The 20,563-nt window shown below is 44.8% G+C and overlaps 1 protein-coding gene across 1 annotated transcript; it reads right to left on the bottom strand.

The window, feature by feature from the left end:
- Positions 1 to 1,507: 1,507 nt before the first annotated feature.
- LOC147100918 (Y-box-binding protein 1-like) lies at positions 1,508 to 18,918 on the bottom strand. The gene is given in 11 exon segments (XM_085967526.1): positions 1,508 to 1,863; positions 2,237 to 2,335; positions 4,148 to 4,313; positions 4,843 to 4,940; positions 6,956 to 7,147; positions 8,302 to 8,421; positions 8,835 to 8,924; positions 15,825 to 15,858; positions 16,115 to 16,178; positions 18,704 to 18,833; positions 18,835 to 18,918. Coding segments are annotated over 10 exon segments (1,032 nt in total). The 5' UTR covers positions 18,904 to 18,918; the 3' UTR covers positions 1,508 to 1,863; positions 2,237 to 2,266.
- Positions 18,919 to 20,563: the final 1,645 nt, after the last annotated feature.

Genomic DNA, 20,563 nt, shown 5'->3' with positions numbered 1-20,563 from the left:
TCAATGTTAAGTGTCTGTTTACTTAAGGCACAAATGGCCTTTGTTTTTGCCCAAGAACAGTGACAAACACTGGCAACATCCTCCTATCTTAGTTTGTGTGGGAGATAAGAGCCTTTACTTTGGAAAAACATGGATAATCTTACCTACCTTAAAAGGGGACATAATATAGGGTCAATTTCTCACAGCTGAGAGAAGTGTTAGGAAATTCATGTGTTGACATGGTTACTTTTGACCCACCTAGTTTGCTTTTTCCGCCTGACAGCCAGCCGGGGGTGGGGGTCCGATTGCAGGGGTGGGAAGCAGACAGATTGTTAGGGCGGAGGGGGTGGTTAACACTCCTGCTTCTCCTGGCCCACAAGCAGTGCTGTATCCTCATGGATTCAGCCCTTCTCATCTCCTTTCACCTGCCGGGTTTCTGAGGCCTGGGAAACCTGGACGACAGTTAAAAGTAGAATCACTTAAAAATCACACAGCCTCTTTAAAAGGTTTCAACGACCCCTCGCCGCGCCTCCAGTAAAACAGGAAATGAGCAGGTTGGGTTCCTGTTTTAAATTTATAACTATTTAACCTCCCACCCAAACCAAACCCACCTGTTTTGGTGGGGAGGGGGGGGTGGGGTGGTTACAATTACCCCCAGTGTCATTGCTTCATAAATTGTCTCTTTCTAAGCCCCAAAATGGCAAATCATCTCTAGAGGGTTAAAAAAAAAAATTCAAGCCAATGAATGTCATTTCCTACCAAAGAGAATTGCATTTCCTATCTCCTGCTTCCCTCAGCAGCACGGACATGCTTGAATTGCCGCTACGGCAGCCCTCTGGTACGTTGCCGGAGTGGCCATTCTTCACTACTAAGCCTGGACATATTGGGCAGTAGAATTTTACACTGTTCTCTGCAGTCACTTTATGGCAATATACAATTCTAACTTTAATGGGAAAAAAACATTTATATAGCACCTTTCATGACCTCAGGACATGTCAAAGTGCTTTACAACCAATGAAATACTTGAAGTGTGTGCAGGAAACGTGGCAGCCAATGTGTAAGCTTATCCAAAACAGCAATTTTTGGTTGAGGGATAAATGTTGGCCAGGACACCCCTGCTCTTCTTTGGAATAGTGCCATGGGATCTTTCACGTCTCACCCGAAAAATGGCACTTCCAACAGTGCAGCACTCCCTCAATACTAGACTGGAGTATCAGCCTGGAGTCGGACTTGAACCCACAACAACCTTCTGATCCAGGAGAGAGAGTTTTTTTTTTTTTTTTTTAATTAGTAATTTTTTATGGGGAGGGGGGGAAAGATGTGTTAGTTAAAAGGCAGAATTTATTGGGTTGTACAACTAACACCTCCCCAGCTTTACTTCATCTTCAAATGGCTGTAGAGACACTGAAATTCAATATAGATGGGAAAAGGCAACAGCTCAATTAGACCTATGCTTTTATACTTGCTTCATAGCATTAATGTAGGCATTAATATAGCTATCACACTACAAATCTCAAAAGACAATGAATGGTGTTCTTTCGGACCTTTATTAGATGCCCGGTTGTACTTAAATTTCAGGTGTACAATGCTTACAAATTAAAAACTGGTATTTCAAAAATTCAAATTGACCAGATATCAAATAAGCTTAAAAACCATCTGAAGTAAAAAGGAAAATAGACCATCTACAAAAATCTGTTTTAAGCCAGTTCCAAAAAGCAGTTTCAGGAAAGGTTAAGAAACCATGCTGCATAGGTTTACTAGTGTGAAACGTTCTGGTATCTGGTCAACTGTATGCAAGCACTGCAGATCTTCATTACAGTCGAAAGCTCACTTTTCTTATTATTGCTGGAATTTGACTTTGATGGTCTTCCGTTTGATGACAAACTGTAAGAGAAATGCAGATCAACTATAACAGTCATACGGACCAACCAACTGAATATTAAACATCTATCCCTGGGTGTTCCAAGGAAACAATTCACATGGTAATGCTGCCTTCATAAAACACCTAGAACACGTCATCCGTACAAGAGCTTTCTGCTCTCAAGCCACTCTGAATACAGGCAAAATACTGTACATACTGCCATATACTGTGGCTGGCACCATGTAGATCCAGTTACAGGATGAAGTCACCCATTTTCTAGATTACAAGCCCATAATGCCATGCAATATTACTTCATTCCCATGAGGTACATGTTCATTGGTTAGTGCAGCCAGTGCAACAATCAATGAAGATAAATGCAAATATCACAATACTCACTTTTTTGATGGTAGAGATGCTGAGCTGGTGTTACTCAGCATTGCCCTGCTCGGTGTCTGGAGCAGGGATGTTCTCAGCTGGTGTTTCGGGTGCCTTGGTCTGAAAGACAGAAGTAACCGCAATAAAGGATATTCATTGAAATTGACAAATAGCAGATCAACTATGGGCCAATTAGGCAATGCTGCAAGTTCCCCATTTCTTTGTAAGGATTCTTGCCGGATGCAGAAAGACTGTTAAATGTGCGACTAAACAGTCTACATACAGTAGATAATGGCCAAATCCTACTCACAAGATTGTTGTAGTCATTTTGTTCATCTGATTCAGATGTACAGCAAGGTCCGCAAATCGCGATATCACTGCTAAACAAGCTTTTGGTCACACCTGTTGCTGTGATGCACATGACCTGTGAGTATTTAATGCCAATACCAGCTGCCAAAAAAGTGGACCAGTATCCCAATCCTGACCAGCATCTACAGCAGCTTTCAGCATGTTTAAACTCTCGAACATTCATATTTGGAAAAAGCTGTGTATATCCCCAAGGTGCACACAGGAGTGTAATCACTCAAAAACTGACACCCAGTCAAAGGAGACATTAGGAGAGGTGGAGGTAGAACTTAAGGGAGGAGAACAGAGAAGTTTCGGGAGAGAATTCCAGCGCTTAGGGCCTAGACAGCTGAAGGCACATCCACCAATGGTGGGGTGAAAGGAGTGGGGGGGATGGACAAGAGGCCAGAGTAGGAGGAATGCAGAGATCTTGGAGGGCTGGAGGTTAGAGAGATGAGATAAGGAGGGACTTGAACAAAAGGATTCGAATTTTAAAAACGAGAGAGTGGGAGTCAATGTAGGCCAGTGAGCACAGGGGTGATGGGTGGACGGGACTTGGAACAACGTATGATACAGGTAGCAGAGTTTGGATGACCTTAAGATTATGGAGGGTGGTAGATGGGAGGCTGGCCAGGAGAGCCATGTCTAGAGGTAACAAAAGCACGAACGAGGGTTTCAGCAGCAGATGAGCCGAGGCTGGGGCAGAGACTGGTGATGTTAGAGGTGGAAATAAAGTCTTTGTGATGGAGAGGATGTGTGTTGGAAAGTCAGCTCAAGGTCAAATAGGACACAAGAGGTTGCAAGCACGAGACAGTGGACAGGGAGGGGATGGAAGCAACGACTAAGGAACAGAGTTTGCGGTGGGGGTCAGAGACAATGGCTTCAGTCTTCCCGATGTTTAATTAGGAAATGTCAGCTCATCCTGGACTGGATATCGGACAAGCAGTCAGACAGCAGATAGTGGGGTGGGGCGAGCAAGGTACAGTCAGTGTGCACGGAACCAGACGTTTTCAGACGATGTCACCGAAGGGCAGCATGTAGATGAGAAATAGGATGGGGGGCCAAGAATAGATCCGGGGGGGACTTGGTGCTAACTGTGCGGGGGTGGGAAGAGAAGCCACGGCAGGAGATTCTCTGGCTACTACTGGATAGACAAGAGTGGAACCAGGCAAGGCCAGTCCCCCTTAGCTGAACAACAGGAGGATGGAGATGATATAGTAGTTTGCAAGAGGAGGAGTCATGAATGGGAAGCGGTAACAGCAGCTTTGAAAGGAAGAGGGACAGTACCCGAGGAGAGGTAACGGTTTACAGTATCAGCTAGCATGGGGGCCAGGAAGAGAAGTTAAGTGCTCAAGAGAGCAGGAGGAGAGTCTCATGGGCAAGAAAATGAACTAGTGAAAGATGTGGGTTCAGGGTTATGGAAAGGGAAGAATGTGGCAGAGGCAGTTTCAAGCCACAACAGAAAGAGCACAAATATAAATGCAATATGCTTAGCAAATTTACCTCCATTGAAAAACACTGAGGTATGGCTGATTTTAGGATTCAAAGGTGCATGTGCTTAAAATACTGTATTTCATGTAATCTTACCTCCTCGCCATCTTTTGGTTTAGGGTTTTGTGGTCGACGACGTCTATAGTTGTAGTTGCGGCGAAATCGTCTGGGGTGAGACTGCTGGTCTTGTTGGCCATCCCCTTGATTTTCTTTATCTTCTTCACTACTTCCCTCCCTTGGTGGACGTGGGCGAGGGGGTCCTCTGCAACAAACCAATTCATTGAAACTAATTTCACTGCAGCGTTAGATACAATATCTGCACTCCCAACATCAGCAAACTGATAGCTCAATGAAAGTTGACACGTCCCTCTTCAGCAATCTTACCCATATTGACTCAAGTGCCAGCAATCTTTGACAGATAGCAATAAGCCCATCCTACCTGACCTGGGTCCCAACTGCAGCTAGAGATGTACAACAGATTCCTACTTCCCACCCGAGTATTTACAGCAGCATAAATTAAATTCAACTACAGTAACAATGGGGTGGTGAGAGAGTGGAAAGAGAAAAAGAGGGCGGTTTAAAGAAATGTTGTTGCTTACACAATTTCAGACATTAAGAATGATGCACATGGACCAACATTACTGGATTACCAACCATAACTGAGCACCAACAGGTTTCCAGTAAGGAGTCATGCAAAAAGCATGCATAGTTCAATAACCAAATAAAAGCTATACAGCAAGGCTAACATTTCATCTCCTGCATTCGTTTTCTGAAGCACAATTGAAGCATACCTGCGGTAGCGTGGACGGTAGCCCCTAAAACGATTCTGTCCTCTGTTGGGTTTACCACCTTCTTCCCCAGCAACTTGGCTTTCATTTATTTCACCACCCTTTATATACAAAAAAATAAAAACTATTAGAACATCAACATTCCCCCCTTTGTTCCCAAAGGCACAATTATAAATATTCTTAACCAATTACGGTCAAGTAACAAATTTCAACTGCAGGCGGTTATAAAACAGTTAACTATTAATGGCTTGGATTGCAGTTGCACGATAATTTTAATAATTTCAAGTCATGAATCCATAAATAAGCAGGCAAGATCACAAAGGAAATTCAAGTGAACACAAGGTTGCAAACAAAATGAAGGGTGACATAAAAATAGTAGGCCATACGGCCCCTCGAGCCTGCTCCTTGGCCGCATGGTGACCTATACCATGCGGCCAAAAATGAACAAATGAAAACATAAGAGACATTGCTTGCTTACTAGCCAGAGTTTGCAGCCACTATTTAAAAAAAAACTAGTATGGGAAAGCAAATAGTTATTTCCTCTGGAGCAGTTTTTAGATTAAGTTGTCTTGAGAATTCAGGGGAGACCACAGAAATTGCCTAGATGGGCTCAAATTCCCCTTTGCTACCACCCCTTCCCACTTGCGTTTCCTCAAGCCCACCGAGTGCAAACTTGTCGACCAGCCGTAGCCATCCATCATCTGATCTGGCTCAACTCTCAACCAAAACCAGTCACTTTTCAGTTCCGCTTCTCTAAAACCAGACGCCTACTTAACCTCCTTTCCATCTTAAAACATGCAAGGCGTTCATAGGTTTAAGACCATTTATGCATCTGCCAGTGTCCCTTCCCCGTCTCACTCCCACTTTAGTTGTGAACTCCCGTCATCCAGTTCCTTCCCCATACCTCCAAGCTCACCCATAAAATGCATCCTCAATCCTCCTCCCACTCAACTTCAGCTCCCCTTCCTGAAGTCAACATAGAGATATCAAACTTCAAATTAGTGCTCTGTTACAGGGAAACAAATTTCAGATACAAATCCAACAGGAAATTCAGATCTGTAAATACACATTTTGGTATCCAGTCCTGTGAGCACCATCTCTAATCCATGTTGCAGCCATTCCTGAAGGCAAATTTGCACCTTGGGGGTTGGTGTTGCAGACCACTACTTTTTCCAACCTTTTTAGATCAATGGCATTCAAAAACTCTGCAAATTTGCAGATGATACTAAACTAGGAGCCAGTGGATTCAAAGAAGGCAACTCCAAAAATTAAGTGATTTGGGCAAAATAAATCCCATGTACTCCATGAATGATAAAATTAAGACTAGAGTCGTAGACGTGATGCACAACATGTCCAAACAATGCAGAGCAAACAAAACCAACATACTAAAACAGTCCAAACAATACAGTACAAGAGGAAGTCATGCTCAAACAGTATAGTGCTGGTCATCAAGGCAAGGAAAGACAGACATTCAAGTGCTGGAAGCAGTGCATTGGAGAGCCACGAGACGGATCACATGTTAATGATAAGCAAAGACTGGAGAATTCTGGCTTTTCAACCAAGCGATCTTGAGTATACAAGACAGCATAAAGCAGTTGGGTCAAATGGCCCTTTTCTGTGCTGTAAAATCTACATAATAGATTCAAACTAGTGAACAGCAAATTTAGGACAGATATCAAAGTTAGTCAGTGATCAATATAGGAGATGGGCCGAGACAAAAATTATGGAATTGTTCAAGAGACAATGGGATGCTATTGTAAAACACTTTGAGATGTCCGGTAGTCGTGAAAGGTGCTATATAAATGCAAGTTTTTCTTTCTTTCTGACTGGGGACAGGGAAGGAAAGATTGTTTTTTCTGGATAAGCTAGAATGGATCAAATAGTTTTCCTTAACAAGAATTATAGGTCACACAACAGCTCCTTCTCATGAAATGAATGAATTGCCAGGTTCTAGCAAGGATTCCTTTATTCCTCCTGTCCAGGTGTAATGGATGCAAACAAAAAGTTACCTGCTTCAGCCCCATTAGTCACCTGGAAAATAGCCAATACTTCAATAACCCAACTGACAAAATTTGCAAAGAATATTCTCCACTTCAATATATCCCCTGTATGTTACCTCAGTAATTTCTCCCTGAGGCTGGTTGCTATATTGTGGGCGGCGACCATAGCGACGACGAACAAAGTAAGGTGGATAGCGCTGTCTTCTGTACGGAGGACGATGCTGCTGATTTTGATACTCTTGGTTTTCCCCATCTGTTGCTGTCTCTGCTCCATCTCCTTTCTCTCCACCTTCAATGTTCTGTTGGTACTAATCAAAAATCACATGGAAGCTATTTATTGTTTTGCATCCAAGGTACACTGCTAACACTATTCGAGCACATGCCAGTTAAATCTGTATGACCCAATTCTGAAATGAAGATGGACTTTCCTTGGATGCAATAATCTCACAACTGATCTGATCGTCACACTGCATGGAATGCAAATTGAGCAATGTCAAACCCGTTTTACAACTGTCCAATTGAACATTTTTCTACCTACTTTACTTCAAATTACTGAGCGATCTTTCTGTGTATATACCCAGGCATCCAGAACTCTCTCCTGAACAAAAGCAAAGAATCCAGACAGACAGGATCCAAGCTACTGCTCTGAGCACACATACCTTTAGAATTAATGTCATAACCAGAGTAAAATCTAGATTAAATTAACTTTTTCCATATACTCAACTATTTAACATACTACTTTGGTAATTTAGGACTCCAGTCTAGTACCTTTGAGACTAGCCTTAATTCTCAGTTTCACATTTATGCACTATAGAAATGAATTATTTACTGTATCAGATCAGCTATGGACACAACTGTTTTCTTTAGCCACTGAGGAAAATTAAGCTATGTTTGCAAAGCAACATTGGCAAAATAGAAAAACCCTAATTTAAGGTTAAGGCAGACATCTTTACACTGAAAGTATATATCTATATACCAAAGATTGCATGGTGGCATTGTGTTATTTAATATCCTCTATTTACACAATACACACATGGTTGTGTCATAAAATAAATGTTACAATTTCAATTTAGATGTGCCCTTCCCCAAGGGTGTTGAGGTACATTCAAGAACAGATGCTAGGATTGATTAAGTAACAAATGAGATTCTGTCGGATTAAGGTAAATGGTTGCATAGGTTTGTACATCAGCTGTGGATTCCCAGCGGTCTTTTACACAATTGGCCACTGCTCTGGCTAGGGTGCTTATATAGGTTCTATGCACATCAGGTTGCATAGCTATCTCCAGTAGTGCCTGCAGTTAGATCCAGAAGACAGCAAATGTATTCAGTTCCGTTTTCAGGCACATCCACAAGGCAACATTGGTACCTAGCTGCCCTCGCAAATGAGGGCAAGACTGTCTGTAATGAGACCATCAGAACATTAATGGAAATAATTAGAAACCCAAGAAGTTTCTACACTAACATTACGTGGTGGCCCTCGGCGGCGAGGGTTGTAGCGACGGTAACGATTTCGGTCCGCGGCATATCGGCTTCCTTGAACTGGAACTCCACCTGGACCAGTGACGTTTGCCGCCTCTGCACCCTACAAAGCACAAATACTATATTAAAACTGAAGAATGTAGGAACAACCAGAAAGAAATCTGCAGACAAAAAAACAAACTTAAAGTGGTGCTTATTCAGTTTGAAAACCTGCCATGTATTTTCTTATTTTGTGTTGCTGTAGGAACTCAAATGTTTAAATGTTACAAATCCTACTTTAGTAGACCTAATTTGAGGACATACAAACTTTATTTTAGTAACTTTATAAACCAGAGATATTACCGACCGAGAGAAATTACTACACAATTCACAGTAGGTGTCAAAATGGGTTTTTAAAAACTTCTGGCCCTTATATCTTGTTGCAACAGAAAGGTTTTGAACTTGGGCATAAAAATCACATTGAGCCATTTACAACGTAATGTAGTTGCCGAGAAGCTGTTACAGCGCACACAATACCTTTTCACCTTCCACTACGTCAAACTCCACAGTTTCACCGTCACCAACACTGCGTAGATATTTCCGTGGGTTATTCTTCTTTATGGCAGTCTGTAAAAAGAGTTCAGTGTGTCAATTACAGTTTAAAGCCTAATTTCCTTCAAATCACAGCCAGCTATTCTTAGACAATTATGGAACTGCAACTTATTTGGAGAACAGCAGTAAATCACTCAACATACAAGAGCCCGGATTCTGCGGTGGTAGCGACAGTGAAACTGTCAGTGTGCGCCATCATTACCCACCTGAAACTGACCGTAATTTCAGGATTTAGCGCACGTGTAGATAAACGCGGAAATCCTGAAGTTGCGGTCAGTCATTCCCTGTCCTGTCACAGGCTGCGCTGTGGAACTCCCCATAGCCGGCAATCCGTGAAATCACTTGAAGTTATGAATCCTTCCCCTTTTACACTCTTAAACACCCCATAAAAAGTTAAGAGATGTAACTGGTTTTTTTTAAACTGCATATTGACTGAACAACCGTTCTGGCCCTGAAAAACTAATTTTATATTTGTGGAATGTCAAATTTCTCCATTATGATAAAATTATAGTTTGTGCCTATTTCAGCTTCTACCTTGACCCCATGTCTAGGTCATAATCTTTATTTTGCTCGCCATAAATTTAAAAAGTGAATGATAAAAGTTGCTTTTTATTTCCTGGTTTGCGGTCAGTGAAAATTCTTCAATGTGTTTGGCTGCTTTAGACAGTTTAATGACATCACTGCTGCTGTATGTTAAGGATCCCCCTTTGAAAGCACTTAATCAAATTAAAAGGTCAAGAAAGCTAGTTTTCACCAGAGATCGCAAGATCTTTGTGGGCAACTTTCTTAATAGGTCAGCGGCGATTGACGTTGCTTCGCCACTGACCGCAAATTTTGGGCCAATGAGTCTGAAGATACCTCACTGTTCAAAAATAACCCTTGCTGCAGGGAAGAGGGATAACAGACACAAACCACAAGACTCCATGGAGTTTACAGAGCACTGCAAACTGCATTAAAATTCAAATATAACTTAACTCCAGGTACTTAGTTAGCCAAAATCCATCACCATACTCGAGTCTACTGAAAGATAACCCAGGTAGTTTCTGTATCCCCAATAAAGTGCAGACTCTCCCCTAAGGGGAGACAAGGGTCACCAACTGTCAAGCAGCGGTTGGAGTTTCAGCACTCTAGATAAACTGCAGATTCAAGAATTTTTCAAATCCGAGCTACACTGCCACCATCCTTCTGACCACATCACAAAATAATGCACATGCCACCTGAAAAGGTGATTGTACAGAAGCATCTGGCCAATCTAATCATGGAACAGAACCCTGGATTCATGAGCATGTAGTTTAATAACTGATCAATTAAATAACCGCCAGAAGCATACATGCCAAGTCTCGGTTTACCACTATTGACGGAACCTGCTGCTCACGTAGAGACTCTTCCAATACTTCTTGCACCCTTAGACAAAAGAAAAGGCTCGTGATAAACCTTCCCCTCACCTGTAGCCTCTAATCTGTCAGAACCCTTGAAGTTGTTTCATTAATCCTCAACTTCACTGGTCAAGCTAGTCAAGTTCTCTCAAGCTCAAATAGTCACTTGTAAATGCCCGTCCTCTCCCCATCATCCTCAATGTGTTGAAATAGCCTCATGCGAAGACCTTTAAACCAAGAAACTAGTTACTTCCCTCAGTCTTTCTTTCCACTTACAATCTTTTTAAGCCAAGTATCACCCTTCAACTTTGGCTGTGTAGTAAGCTATGGACCATGATCCTTTAAAGCTTTCTGAATAATCAGATCTACTGAATTTCCAGATTCCAGCATCACATCCTAAACCAGTACTAAGATGACATGGGCACTGAACTAGATTGTGGTCTAAAATGTCCTTTATGCAAACACACAAGTGCAGTAGGAATGGAGAGATTGGATCATGTCTGATTACCAAGATCAATGCAAATTGGCAGCATTTTCCCTCACTTCAGGAGAAACTGCAGGCAACAGTGGATATGCATTGGTATTCCATTGGAAATTATTTATTTAAAGAAAATGTTAATCAATACTCTCAATTCATACTGCACCCTTTTCTATTCCTCCAGTGAATCATAGTACAGGAAACTTTGCGCTATCCGGCACCGAGCTGTTGCCGTTCCCTCAAAACTGCTGGACACACCAGCGTTAATGTGGAAGCATGCGGAGCTTTTCATCTCTGTATCTGACAACAAACACTGTTGCTTAGCAACAGCTTCTAAACAGTCAGCCCGTACCTTGGAAGCGTCTCTGTAGCTTAACAACAGCTTCAGAGACTTTGCAGAGCCTGACTGTTGGGGAAAAAAAAGCCACGAGAAGAAAAAAAAACCTAACAAAACGGCTCCTGATTTTTGCCGGTGGCTCGAGCTTGCCGGACATTTAGCCTCTGGATAACACAAAGTTTCCTGTACCACACTGGCCTCTGGATTACTAGTCCAGTAAAAGTGTAAAGTTTGATCAATCCCAAGAGCCAGAAATAGCATAAATTCAGAAACAGAGTAAGAAAGGCAATTCCCAGATAGTAGGATAATGTAATCTATTTTCCTGGGGCCCTGCCAATCACCTAACCCAATAATGGAGCAAGCACTACAGCAGACATTTCATGCCCTCGCCTTCCCACAATGCCCAAGTGACCACACATGTTAGACTGGCATTTTGCATGCTTTATAGATTTAACTTTTGACAGCGCGAGGGAATTATAATAGTTTCACTGCTACTCTGAAATAGGTACCACCTTGAGAATCATAGTAGAAAGGTGGATCAAAATTTGTCTGTTACTTCGATTTCTTGCACTGAAGTTATATTACTGTGCCTTTGTATTGTCAGTTACAGCCTTCAGCACTCAAGGCTCGAGAACAACAGGGCAGCACGGTGGCATAGTGATTAGCACTGTTGCCTCACAGCGCCAGAGACCCAGGTTCGAATCCGGCCTCGGGCGACTGTGTGTGGAGTTTGCACATTCTCCCCGTGTTTGCGTGGGTTTTCTCCGGGTGCTCCGGTTTCCTCCCACAGTCCAAAGATGTGCGGGTTAGGTTGATTGGCCATGATAAATTGACCCTTAGTGTTAGGGGGATTAAATACGTGGGGTTACAGGGATCGGGTGGGATATGTGTCGGTGCAGGCTCGATGGGCCGAAATGGCCTCTATCTGCACTGTGGGGTTTCTGTGATTCTGTGAAATCAACAAGCTATTCATACAACTGTATGTATGGAAAAGGAAGTTAATTTGATGTTCCTGGTTTAAGAGTAGGATGAGGGGGCATATATTCAAAAAGCCGTGCTTTGTTCTGCACTAGTGTGAAGTTGGAAAAGAATCCTAAGTGATCAGTATATGAGTGCTAGAGTCTATTATAAAAGATGTAATAGCAGAGCACTTGGAAAGCAGTGACTGGGTCGGACAAAGTCAACATGGATTTACAAAAGGTAAATCATGCTTGACTAATCTACTGGAATTTTTTGAGGACGTAACTGGTAAAATAGATAAGGGAGAACCAGTAGATGTGGTGTATTTGGACTTTCAGAAGGCTTTCGACAAGGTCCCGCGTAAGAGATTAGCTTGTAAAATTAAGGCACATGGGATTGGGGGCAAGGTATTGACTTGGATAGAGAACTGGTTGGCAGATAGAAAGCAAAGAGTTGGAATAAACGGGTTGTTTTCCGAGTGGCAGGCAGTGACTAGTGGGGTACCGCAAGGATCGGTCCTAGGACCCCAGCTGTTCACAATAGATATTAATGATCTGGACGAGGGAATTGGATGTAATATCTCCAAATTTGCAGACGACACAAAGCTGGGTGGGAGGGTATGCTGTGAGGAGGATGTTGTGAAACTCCAGCACGATTTGGACAGGTTGGATGATTGGGCAAAAACATGGCAAATGCACTATAATGTGGATAAATGTGAGGTTATCCACTTGGTGGCAAAAACAGGAAAGCAGATTATTATTTGAATGGCAATAGATTGGGAGAAGGGGAAGTGCAAAGAGACCTGGGTGTTCTTGTGCACCAGTCGCTGAAGGTAAGCATGCAGGTGCAGCAGGCGGTTAAGAAGGCAAATGGTATGTTGGCCTTCGTAGCAAGAGGGTTCGAGTACAAGAACAAGGATGTCTTGCTGCAGTTGTACAGGGCCTTGGTGAGACCGCACCTTGAGTATTGTGTGCAGTTTTGGTCGCCTTATCTGAGGAAGGACGTTCTTGCCATGGAAGGCGTGCAGCAAAGATTCACCGGGCTGATACCTGGGATGGCAGGAATGACATATGAGGAGAGATTGTTTCGATTGGGCTTATACTCACTGGAGTTTAGAAGATTGAGGGGGGATCTCATTGAAACCTATAAAATTCTGTCAGGCCTGGTCAGACTAGATGTAGGAAGGATGTTCCCGATGGCTGGGGAGTCCAGAACTAGGGGTCATATTCTAAGGATAAGGGGTAAGCCATTTAGGACTGAGATGAGGAGGAATTTCTTCACCCAGAGAGTGGTGAACCTGTGGAATTCTCTACCACAGAAGGCAGTGGAGGCCAATTCATTAAATATATTCAAGAAGGAGTTGGATAGATTTCTTAAAGGCTAAAGGGATCAAGGGATATGGGCTAAGGCAGGAACGGGGTACTGAATTTGGATGATCAGCCATGATCTCATTGAATGGCGGAGCAGGCTCGAGGGGCCGAATGGCCTACTCCTGCTCCTATCTTCTATGTTTCAATGATAGAATTTAAGTCCTAAATTTGAATTGGTCCTAGTATTCACATGAGGAGGCTATAAAAAACTGCACATGATAGAGCCAGTCTGGTAAATCTGGTCATAACCAATGTTCCCCGAAAGCTGTACTTTGTTCTGCACGGCCGGTTTCTTTTAATGCACGGTCCCTTTAATTCTCTGCACATGTGCGGTATTTACAATACAAATGCCGGGGATCAGCCTGCGAGGGACCGGAGATTACTGCGTGCCCGCGCACCTTAGCGAGAACATTGGTCATAACTTTTCTTTCTTATAACCCGGTTGTAGCCCCTTGTCTCGAGCTCTGAACCAAGCTAGAGCTAATGTCAGGAAGCATTTCTTCATAGAGAGTAGTGCAAATCTGGAACACCCGCCCTCAAAAAGCTCTTGATGCTAGGTCAACTGAAACACTCAAAATGTAGATAAGATTGTTAGGCAAGGGTACTAAGGGATATGGAGCAACGGCGGATAATTGGAATGGAGGTACAGATCAGCCATGATCTAATTAAATGGCGGAACAAGCTCGAGAGGCTGAATGGCCTACTCCTATTCCGACGTGTCCTGCTCATAATTAAGTGTTGTAGCTCACTCTGCAATCTGAACGTTCCAGTTTCCACCAGTTACAGTGTCACAAGAACTAGAGTGTGAGCAGGCCAGGGCAAGTGAATATACTACTCTAGATTGAGCCACAATAACATCCACTGCAGCCAAAAGGCAGGACACCAACCTAGAACTGGATTAGAGAAGCTTCAGGAGCAGAGACAGCCCCCAAGTAGGGTTTGAATCAAGAAAATTCTGTTGCTAGGCAACTTGGGTAACAACCAGCATCAGACTGCCAGAGAGGACAGCAATAGAAGGGTACAGAGAATGGAACCAGGCCAGGAGCAGGAGTGTGCACTCCTACATTCACAGAAGAATTCCACAAATCAGGGATCTGGAGGGGGAAACTTAGATTTCGGACAGCGTGAATGTCTCATCACCATCCAACTCTGCTGGCCATTCCACTCTACAAACTTTTCAGATCACATGACACCAGTGCATACAAATCCCCATTCTTCAATGCAGTAGTTGAACCACTATCTTGATCAACACATCACCAGACGGGTCAAAAGTAGGGTTTCACACTCCTAGGTCGAACAAAAAGCTGCCACCTACTTATGAAAGCTTTCTTGTCCATTTGACACTTTAGTCTCTGGTTACCTCTTGTGCCAGATATTCTGCAATCGAAACACTCTCCTAATCTTCACCATTGGTGCAATATACAGGAAACTCTTCTACCCAGCACCTAAATATCCAGAAATCTCTTAGCCGACAAAATTCAGGAGTAGGTTCAGGTAAGTTTTACTCAATATTAGTGGCCGTGTAACCGGGGTTCCTGAATCTGTGGCCATGCAACCGGGACTCCTGCACAAGTGCTGTGTAACCGGGGCTCCTGCACCTGTGGCCGTGTACGGGGCTCTCGTACCTTGGTCAGTATACCTCTCTGTAATCTGGACTTTTTGATCAGCAGGCACCACACCGGTCCCGTCGATGCCGGATAAAAAAGAATTTCCTGTATTGGGAAGGCTCTTTTTGCTTTCCTCTTCCACGATGAGAAGCCTACCAAAGAACCTAGTCTTGGACATGTAGGGGCTTTAGAGGACACTTAACAGTCCAAGTTTGGAATGACCAAAGCAGTATTTCTTGATTTAGTTCCACTGACTACACTTCAAAAAGTACTTCATTGTAAAGTGTTTTGGGATGTTCTGAGGTCATGAAAGGTGATATGTAAATGTAATTCAGTCAGTCAGTCATTCTTTCATCAGTCTCTCATCCCATTCAAGCCTAGTGGTGCCCTTTGCTATAGGCCTTGGCACTACATTTAGGGTTCTTAATTTTAAAACTGCTCACTAGTGTTCTGCCTAATGCATACTGTGGAGACATCCATGCACGTGCTGGGACAGGAGTGTGAACATGATCCCTATTGGAAAACATTAAAATGGATTTGGTGAAGGATTTCATAGAAAACAGGACATTTAAACAAATTCGGCATATACAATCCATTATTTACTAATTCAACATGCCTGCCTACATAAATGTCCATTATATTGCATATTTATCATAAGTGTGACCGCCTGACTCATGCCACTGCTTGCTAGAGTACTACTGGCGCATAAGTATTGTCACTTTTCCCGAGAGCAGTCATAGGGACTTATACTAACAATATGAATGCATTCCTTAGAATATACACTCACCTGATGTACAAATACATCTTCCTTTGTATCATTCCTACAAAGCAAAAAAAGAGTTATACTTCACATATTTGTACCACAAATTAACACTTATCTAAAATAATTTTCTTCCCCCAGTCACATCTGCAGGGCAATTTATTCTCAGTAACTTAACTCAACATTTCAAAACACTGATAAACTGATGGTTGATAGTTTTACAATGCATAGTTTCATGTAGAAGTATCCAGCATTAAAAAGTGCAGTCCACAAAAGCCTCCAAACTAGAATACAATGCACGGAGGCGGTTTACTGACCTGTTGATGAATCCATAGCCATTTCGTACGTTGAACCACTTTACTGTTCCAAGAACCTTTGTTGCTGGAAAAAGAAAAATATGGCTTCCAATATTTGAGTCACGATTTTGATACGTGAACTTAACTCCCAATGAACAAACAACATCCGATATAGTTTAGGAATACACAAAGCAATAAAAATCCCTCCAGAACTATCTGATCGGCTAAACCAAACCACATAAGCAGCAGTTTATTGCTAAGGACACCCCTGATAAACCACCCCAGGCTGCAAATTCACCAGGATAGAGATGGGTGCATGGAGCATTGGGTCACAAGGTGAATACACACCCAAGTAACTGATGTTAGATGTCATTAGCAAACAAAAATAGAGACACAGTAAGTGTTCACAAACATTTAAAATGTGACCTTGAATTAAGCTCCTCTCCAATATTCCTCAAAATTAAAACTTTAGCTGAATAAGTTAGCCCATAAGTGTGTAAAACATAGAAGATGGCCAAAATCAAGGTTTATGGCTAACCTGAAACACCATTAGATACTGTTGACAAACCAAAAGCAGCCTAAATGAACTGCCAGATTTACTCAAGATCATTCTATTGGGCGCTCACTGTATATCAGTATTCAGAGTGACCGCAGATGACATCAGTATTAGTGTGAAGGACTGAACTCAGCAGTGTGAGAGCCAAGTTAACTGACATGCCATTTCAACTGTGTTTTTTAATTCAGCCACATCACATGATCTGGCTTATTAATTGTTGCATCTGAACTACCTGCATGTCATTAACAACTCAACTGCTCCTCCACCCCCAAATAGTTGAAGGGAATGGCATTTATTCAAACGGAAGTGATCAGTAGCCAAGGATATTCATTGTGAATCTTTGGAATTCTCTACCCCAGAGCTGTGCAGGCTGAGTCATTGAATATATTCAAGGCGGAGATCAGACAGATTTTTGGGAAAGAAAGGGAAATCAAGGGTTATGGGAAGCAGACAGGAAAGTAGAGTTGAGGCCACGATCAGATCAGCCATCATATTATTGAATGGCAGAGCAGGACCGAGGGGCCGACTCCTGCTCTTATTTCTGATTTGACAAGATGGCAGTAAGCTTCACTGAATGACCCACCCAGTGTTCCGCTCAACACCTTGGGTTTCATCTTCCAATATCACCGATTTATATTGGCCATCCACGATTTATCCTCAATTTTTTTTAAGCAGATGAAGGACTACGCTATAGTCTGAGCAGCCACATGAGCGCCCATTTGCACCAAAACATGTAGGAATCCAGAATCTAATTTAGACTTTGGTCACATGATACTACAGGTTTGGGTGTTTTAATAAGGAATTAAACCCCAAAACAAAGAAACTATTAAAAGCTGCCCCTTACAACATGGTCCCACCACTAACAGCAGACATATTTAGTGGTGAGCTTTGTTCTTGGCAACTGCCAAAGTTTCCTGTCCAGTTAAGTCTCCCGGATCCTCGCTGGCACCCTGCCATGTCAACAAAGCTGCAAAATCCAGATTAGATAGTAGCACATTTGCACTGCAGTAGCTTCCATAGGATAAGAGTATCTTACTCTACTCAAAAATCTTCTGAAGGGCAGGCAGATTAACTGTACGTCCAGTTCACACACCTTGCTGTTGGGATTAATGCTCGTGTTGAATTAGCAGGACCTGTGTGTGAAGGGAACACCGCACTCTGTCCAGCCTGAACACTAACGCACTGTGAGCAGTATTGGCAGAGGGACTGGCGGATCAGCCTCGGGCTCTCGCGGGTGGAAGGCCCCGAGTTCCAGTCCCCAAACCGCCGCGGCTCGCTGCAAACTTTGGACTTTTTTGAAAAACAATGGCGAGCGTTGCGGCGGCCCAACGGCTCCCGAGCGCCGGGTTCCAGGCTCGGCCCAGTTTGCGGAAGTAGCGAGGCGGCGGCACATGTCCCAGGGCGGACACGCGGCGAAGCCGGGGACCAGCAGTAGGCCCCGGGCACTCGGGGCAGCCCGACACACGGAGCCACATTCCGATAGACGGGCTCTCCCCCGGGGCAGAGAGCCGCAAACTCCCCGCGAGTGAGGCGGCCCACAGCACGTGGCCCCCGGGGATCACAGGCCGCGGCTCCGGGAACTCTCTTCCCCCCCCCCGGGCACTGACTCACAGTCCGGGGCCCACCCCCGGGGGGGAGGCCGAGCCCGGCAGGAAGCGGACTGCGGCCAGAACAAAAGAATCGGGGGGCCGGGGGGGATCCGCCATCCAGCACAGGGCGGGCGGAGGGGGTCGGAGTGTGCGCGCTCCCGGGGGGGGGGGGGGGCGCGGGGGTCCGCGGGGCGCGCGCTCTGCCAGTCTCGCGGGCCCGCGCTCGGGGGCGGTTGATTTTTGAATCAAACACGAGCGCGACGCCACCCGCGCCGGCCGTTACTGGAGGCCGCGGACTCGCCTCACTCACCGCCCCGGGGACCCGGCCTCACCCTCCCCGAGAGGGGGAACCGCCAGCCCGGGCTCACTCACTCACTCCACCAGCCCGCCTGCTCCCGGGACCCGGGCCCAGCTCCGACTCCCAGCCCCCGGCTCTGACTCGGGCCCGCTCCCTCCCTCACTCACCGATGACTTTCTTCTCCCCGGGGGATTTGGGCTTGTCGGGCTGTGGCTGCTGCTGCTGTTCGGGTTGCTGCTCCGTGTCGGCCTCGCTCATGGTGTTGTCCGGCTGTGTGTGGTGGTGTGGCGGCCGCTCCCCTCCGCTCCGCTCTGAGGTGGGGCTCTCTCCGCTCGCTCTCCGCTCCGTCCCTCTGCTGAAAGAACATGGCTGGCCTCTCGCGAGAATTTCAATTAAATACCGCGGCGCGGCCCGCCCCCACGCCGCTCACTGATTGGTGCGCGCCGCCCCCTGCGCGGCTGCCATTGGCCGAGCCGGCCGCCCATCATCCCTCTTCACGCCCAACATTCCACCTGTAACGGCCGTGATTGGGAGCTCCAATCCGGCCGCGCATCGCCATTGGTGCAGAGGCATGTCAATTATGCGTGACTCATCCCCATTGTCAGCGGGAGGGCCTGTCCTCCTCTCCTGATTGGCCGATTGCAGCTGTCAGCTGGGCGGGCTGCTCTCCTTCCACAGCCGGCAGTAGTCGCCCCAGGCTGGGCCACATGGACAGCTGCTGCCCAACAGAGTTTAACAAACTAAAGTTAACTCGGAATGTCCAGTCCAGGTGCTGTAAAGATTGTGGTAAAGCACATTAAAGAAAGAATAGTAAGACTTGCATTTCTATAGCGCCTTTCACAACCTCAGACTTGAGAACATAAAGCTAGGCTGACCCTCCCCGTGCAGTGCTGAGGGAGTGCTGCACTGTCGGAGGTGTCGTCTTTCAGATGAGACGTTAAACCGAGGCCCCGGCTGCTCTCTCGGGTGGACATTGAAATAGTGCCATGGGATCTTTTAAGGGGAGTTATCCCCGGTGTCCTGGCCAATATTTATCCCTCAACCAACATCACAAAAACTATTTATCTGGTTATCACATTGCTGTTTGTGGGAGCTTGCTGTGTGCAAATTGGCTGCCGCATTTCCCACATTACAACAGTGACTACAGTTAAAAAGTACTTCATTGACTGTAAAGCGCTTTGAAATGTCTGGTGGTCGTGAAAGGCGCTATATAAATGCAAGTCTTTTTTCTTTTCAATGAAATACTTTTTGAAGTGCAGTCACTGTTGTAATGTAAGAAACGCAACAGCTAATTGCACACAGCAAGCTCCCACAAACTGCAATGTGATAATAACCAGATAATCTATTTCTGTGATGTTAATTGAGGGATAACTATCAGCCAGGACCCCAGGGAGAACCCCCCTGCTCATCTGTGAATAGTGCCATGGGATCTTTTAAGTCCACCTGAAAATGTAGATGGGGCCTCGGTTTAACATCTCATCTGAAAGATGGTACCTCCGACAGTGCAGCACTCCCTCAGTACCGCACTGGACTGCCAGCCTTTGTGCTCACGACTCTAGAACTGGACTTGAACCTCACTCAGGGTTGTTCTTGTTCAGCTGATGTATCAGAGGAGAGAGTGCTGCCCACTGAGCCACAGCTGACACTTGTTATGTTATGAACATTCACACCAAGACCCCCATAGCTCTACTGATTCCACATGCCCCAGCAAATTGTCTTAAAAGGTCCTTCAAATCCCTCTATGGTCTTACCCCATCCTAATTCAGCAATCCCCTCCAGCCATACATCTCTACACGCATTCTCCACTCATAGAATCAAAGAATAGTACACCACAGCTAGAGGCCATTCAGCCCAGCGAGCCTGCGCCGGCTCTTTCAAAGAGCAATACAGTAAGACCCACTCTCCCTGCTCTTTCCCCATAACCATGCAATTTTTTCTCCAATATTTATCCAATTCCCTTTTGAAGACTAAGTTAGCCTATTCCTCGTTTCCTACGCCCACTGTGCCATCAGCCATTATGCCCCAGC

The sequence above is a fragment of the Somniosus microcephalus genome, chromosome 25 (assembly GCF_052327205.1).
Source record: "Somniosus microcephalus isolate GS21.2 chromosome 25, FLI_Smic_1.0, whole genome shotgun sequence".
NCBI classification, from domain to species: Eukaryota; Metazoa; Chordata; class Chondrichthyes; order Squaliformes; family Somniosidae; genus Somniosus; species Somniosus microcephalus.
Note: the sequence above shows the minus strand (reverse complement) of the source record. Positions and strands in the feature narration are given on the sequence as shown.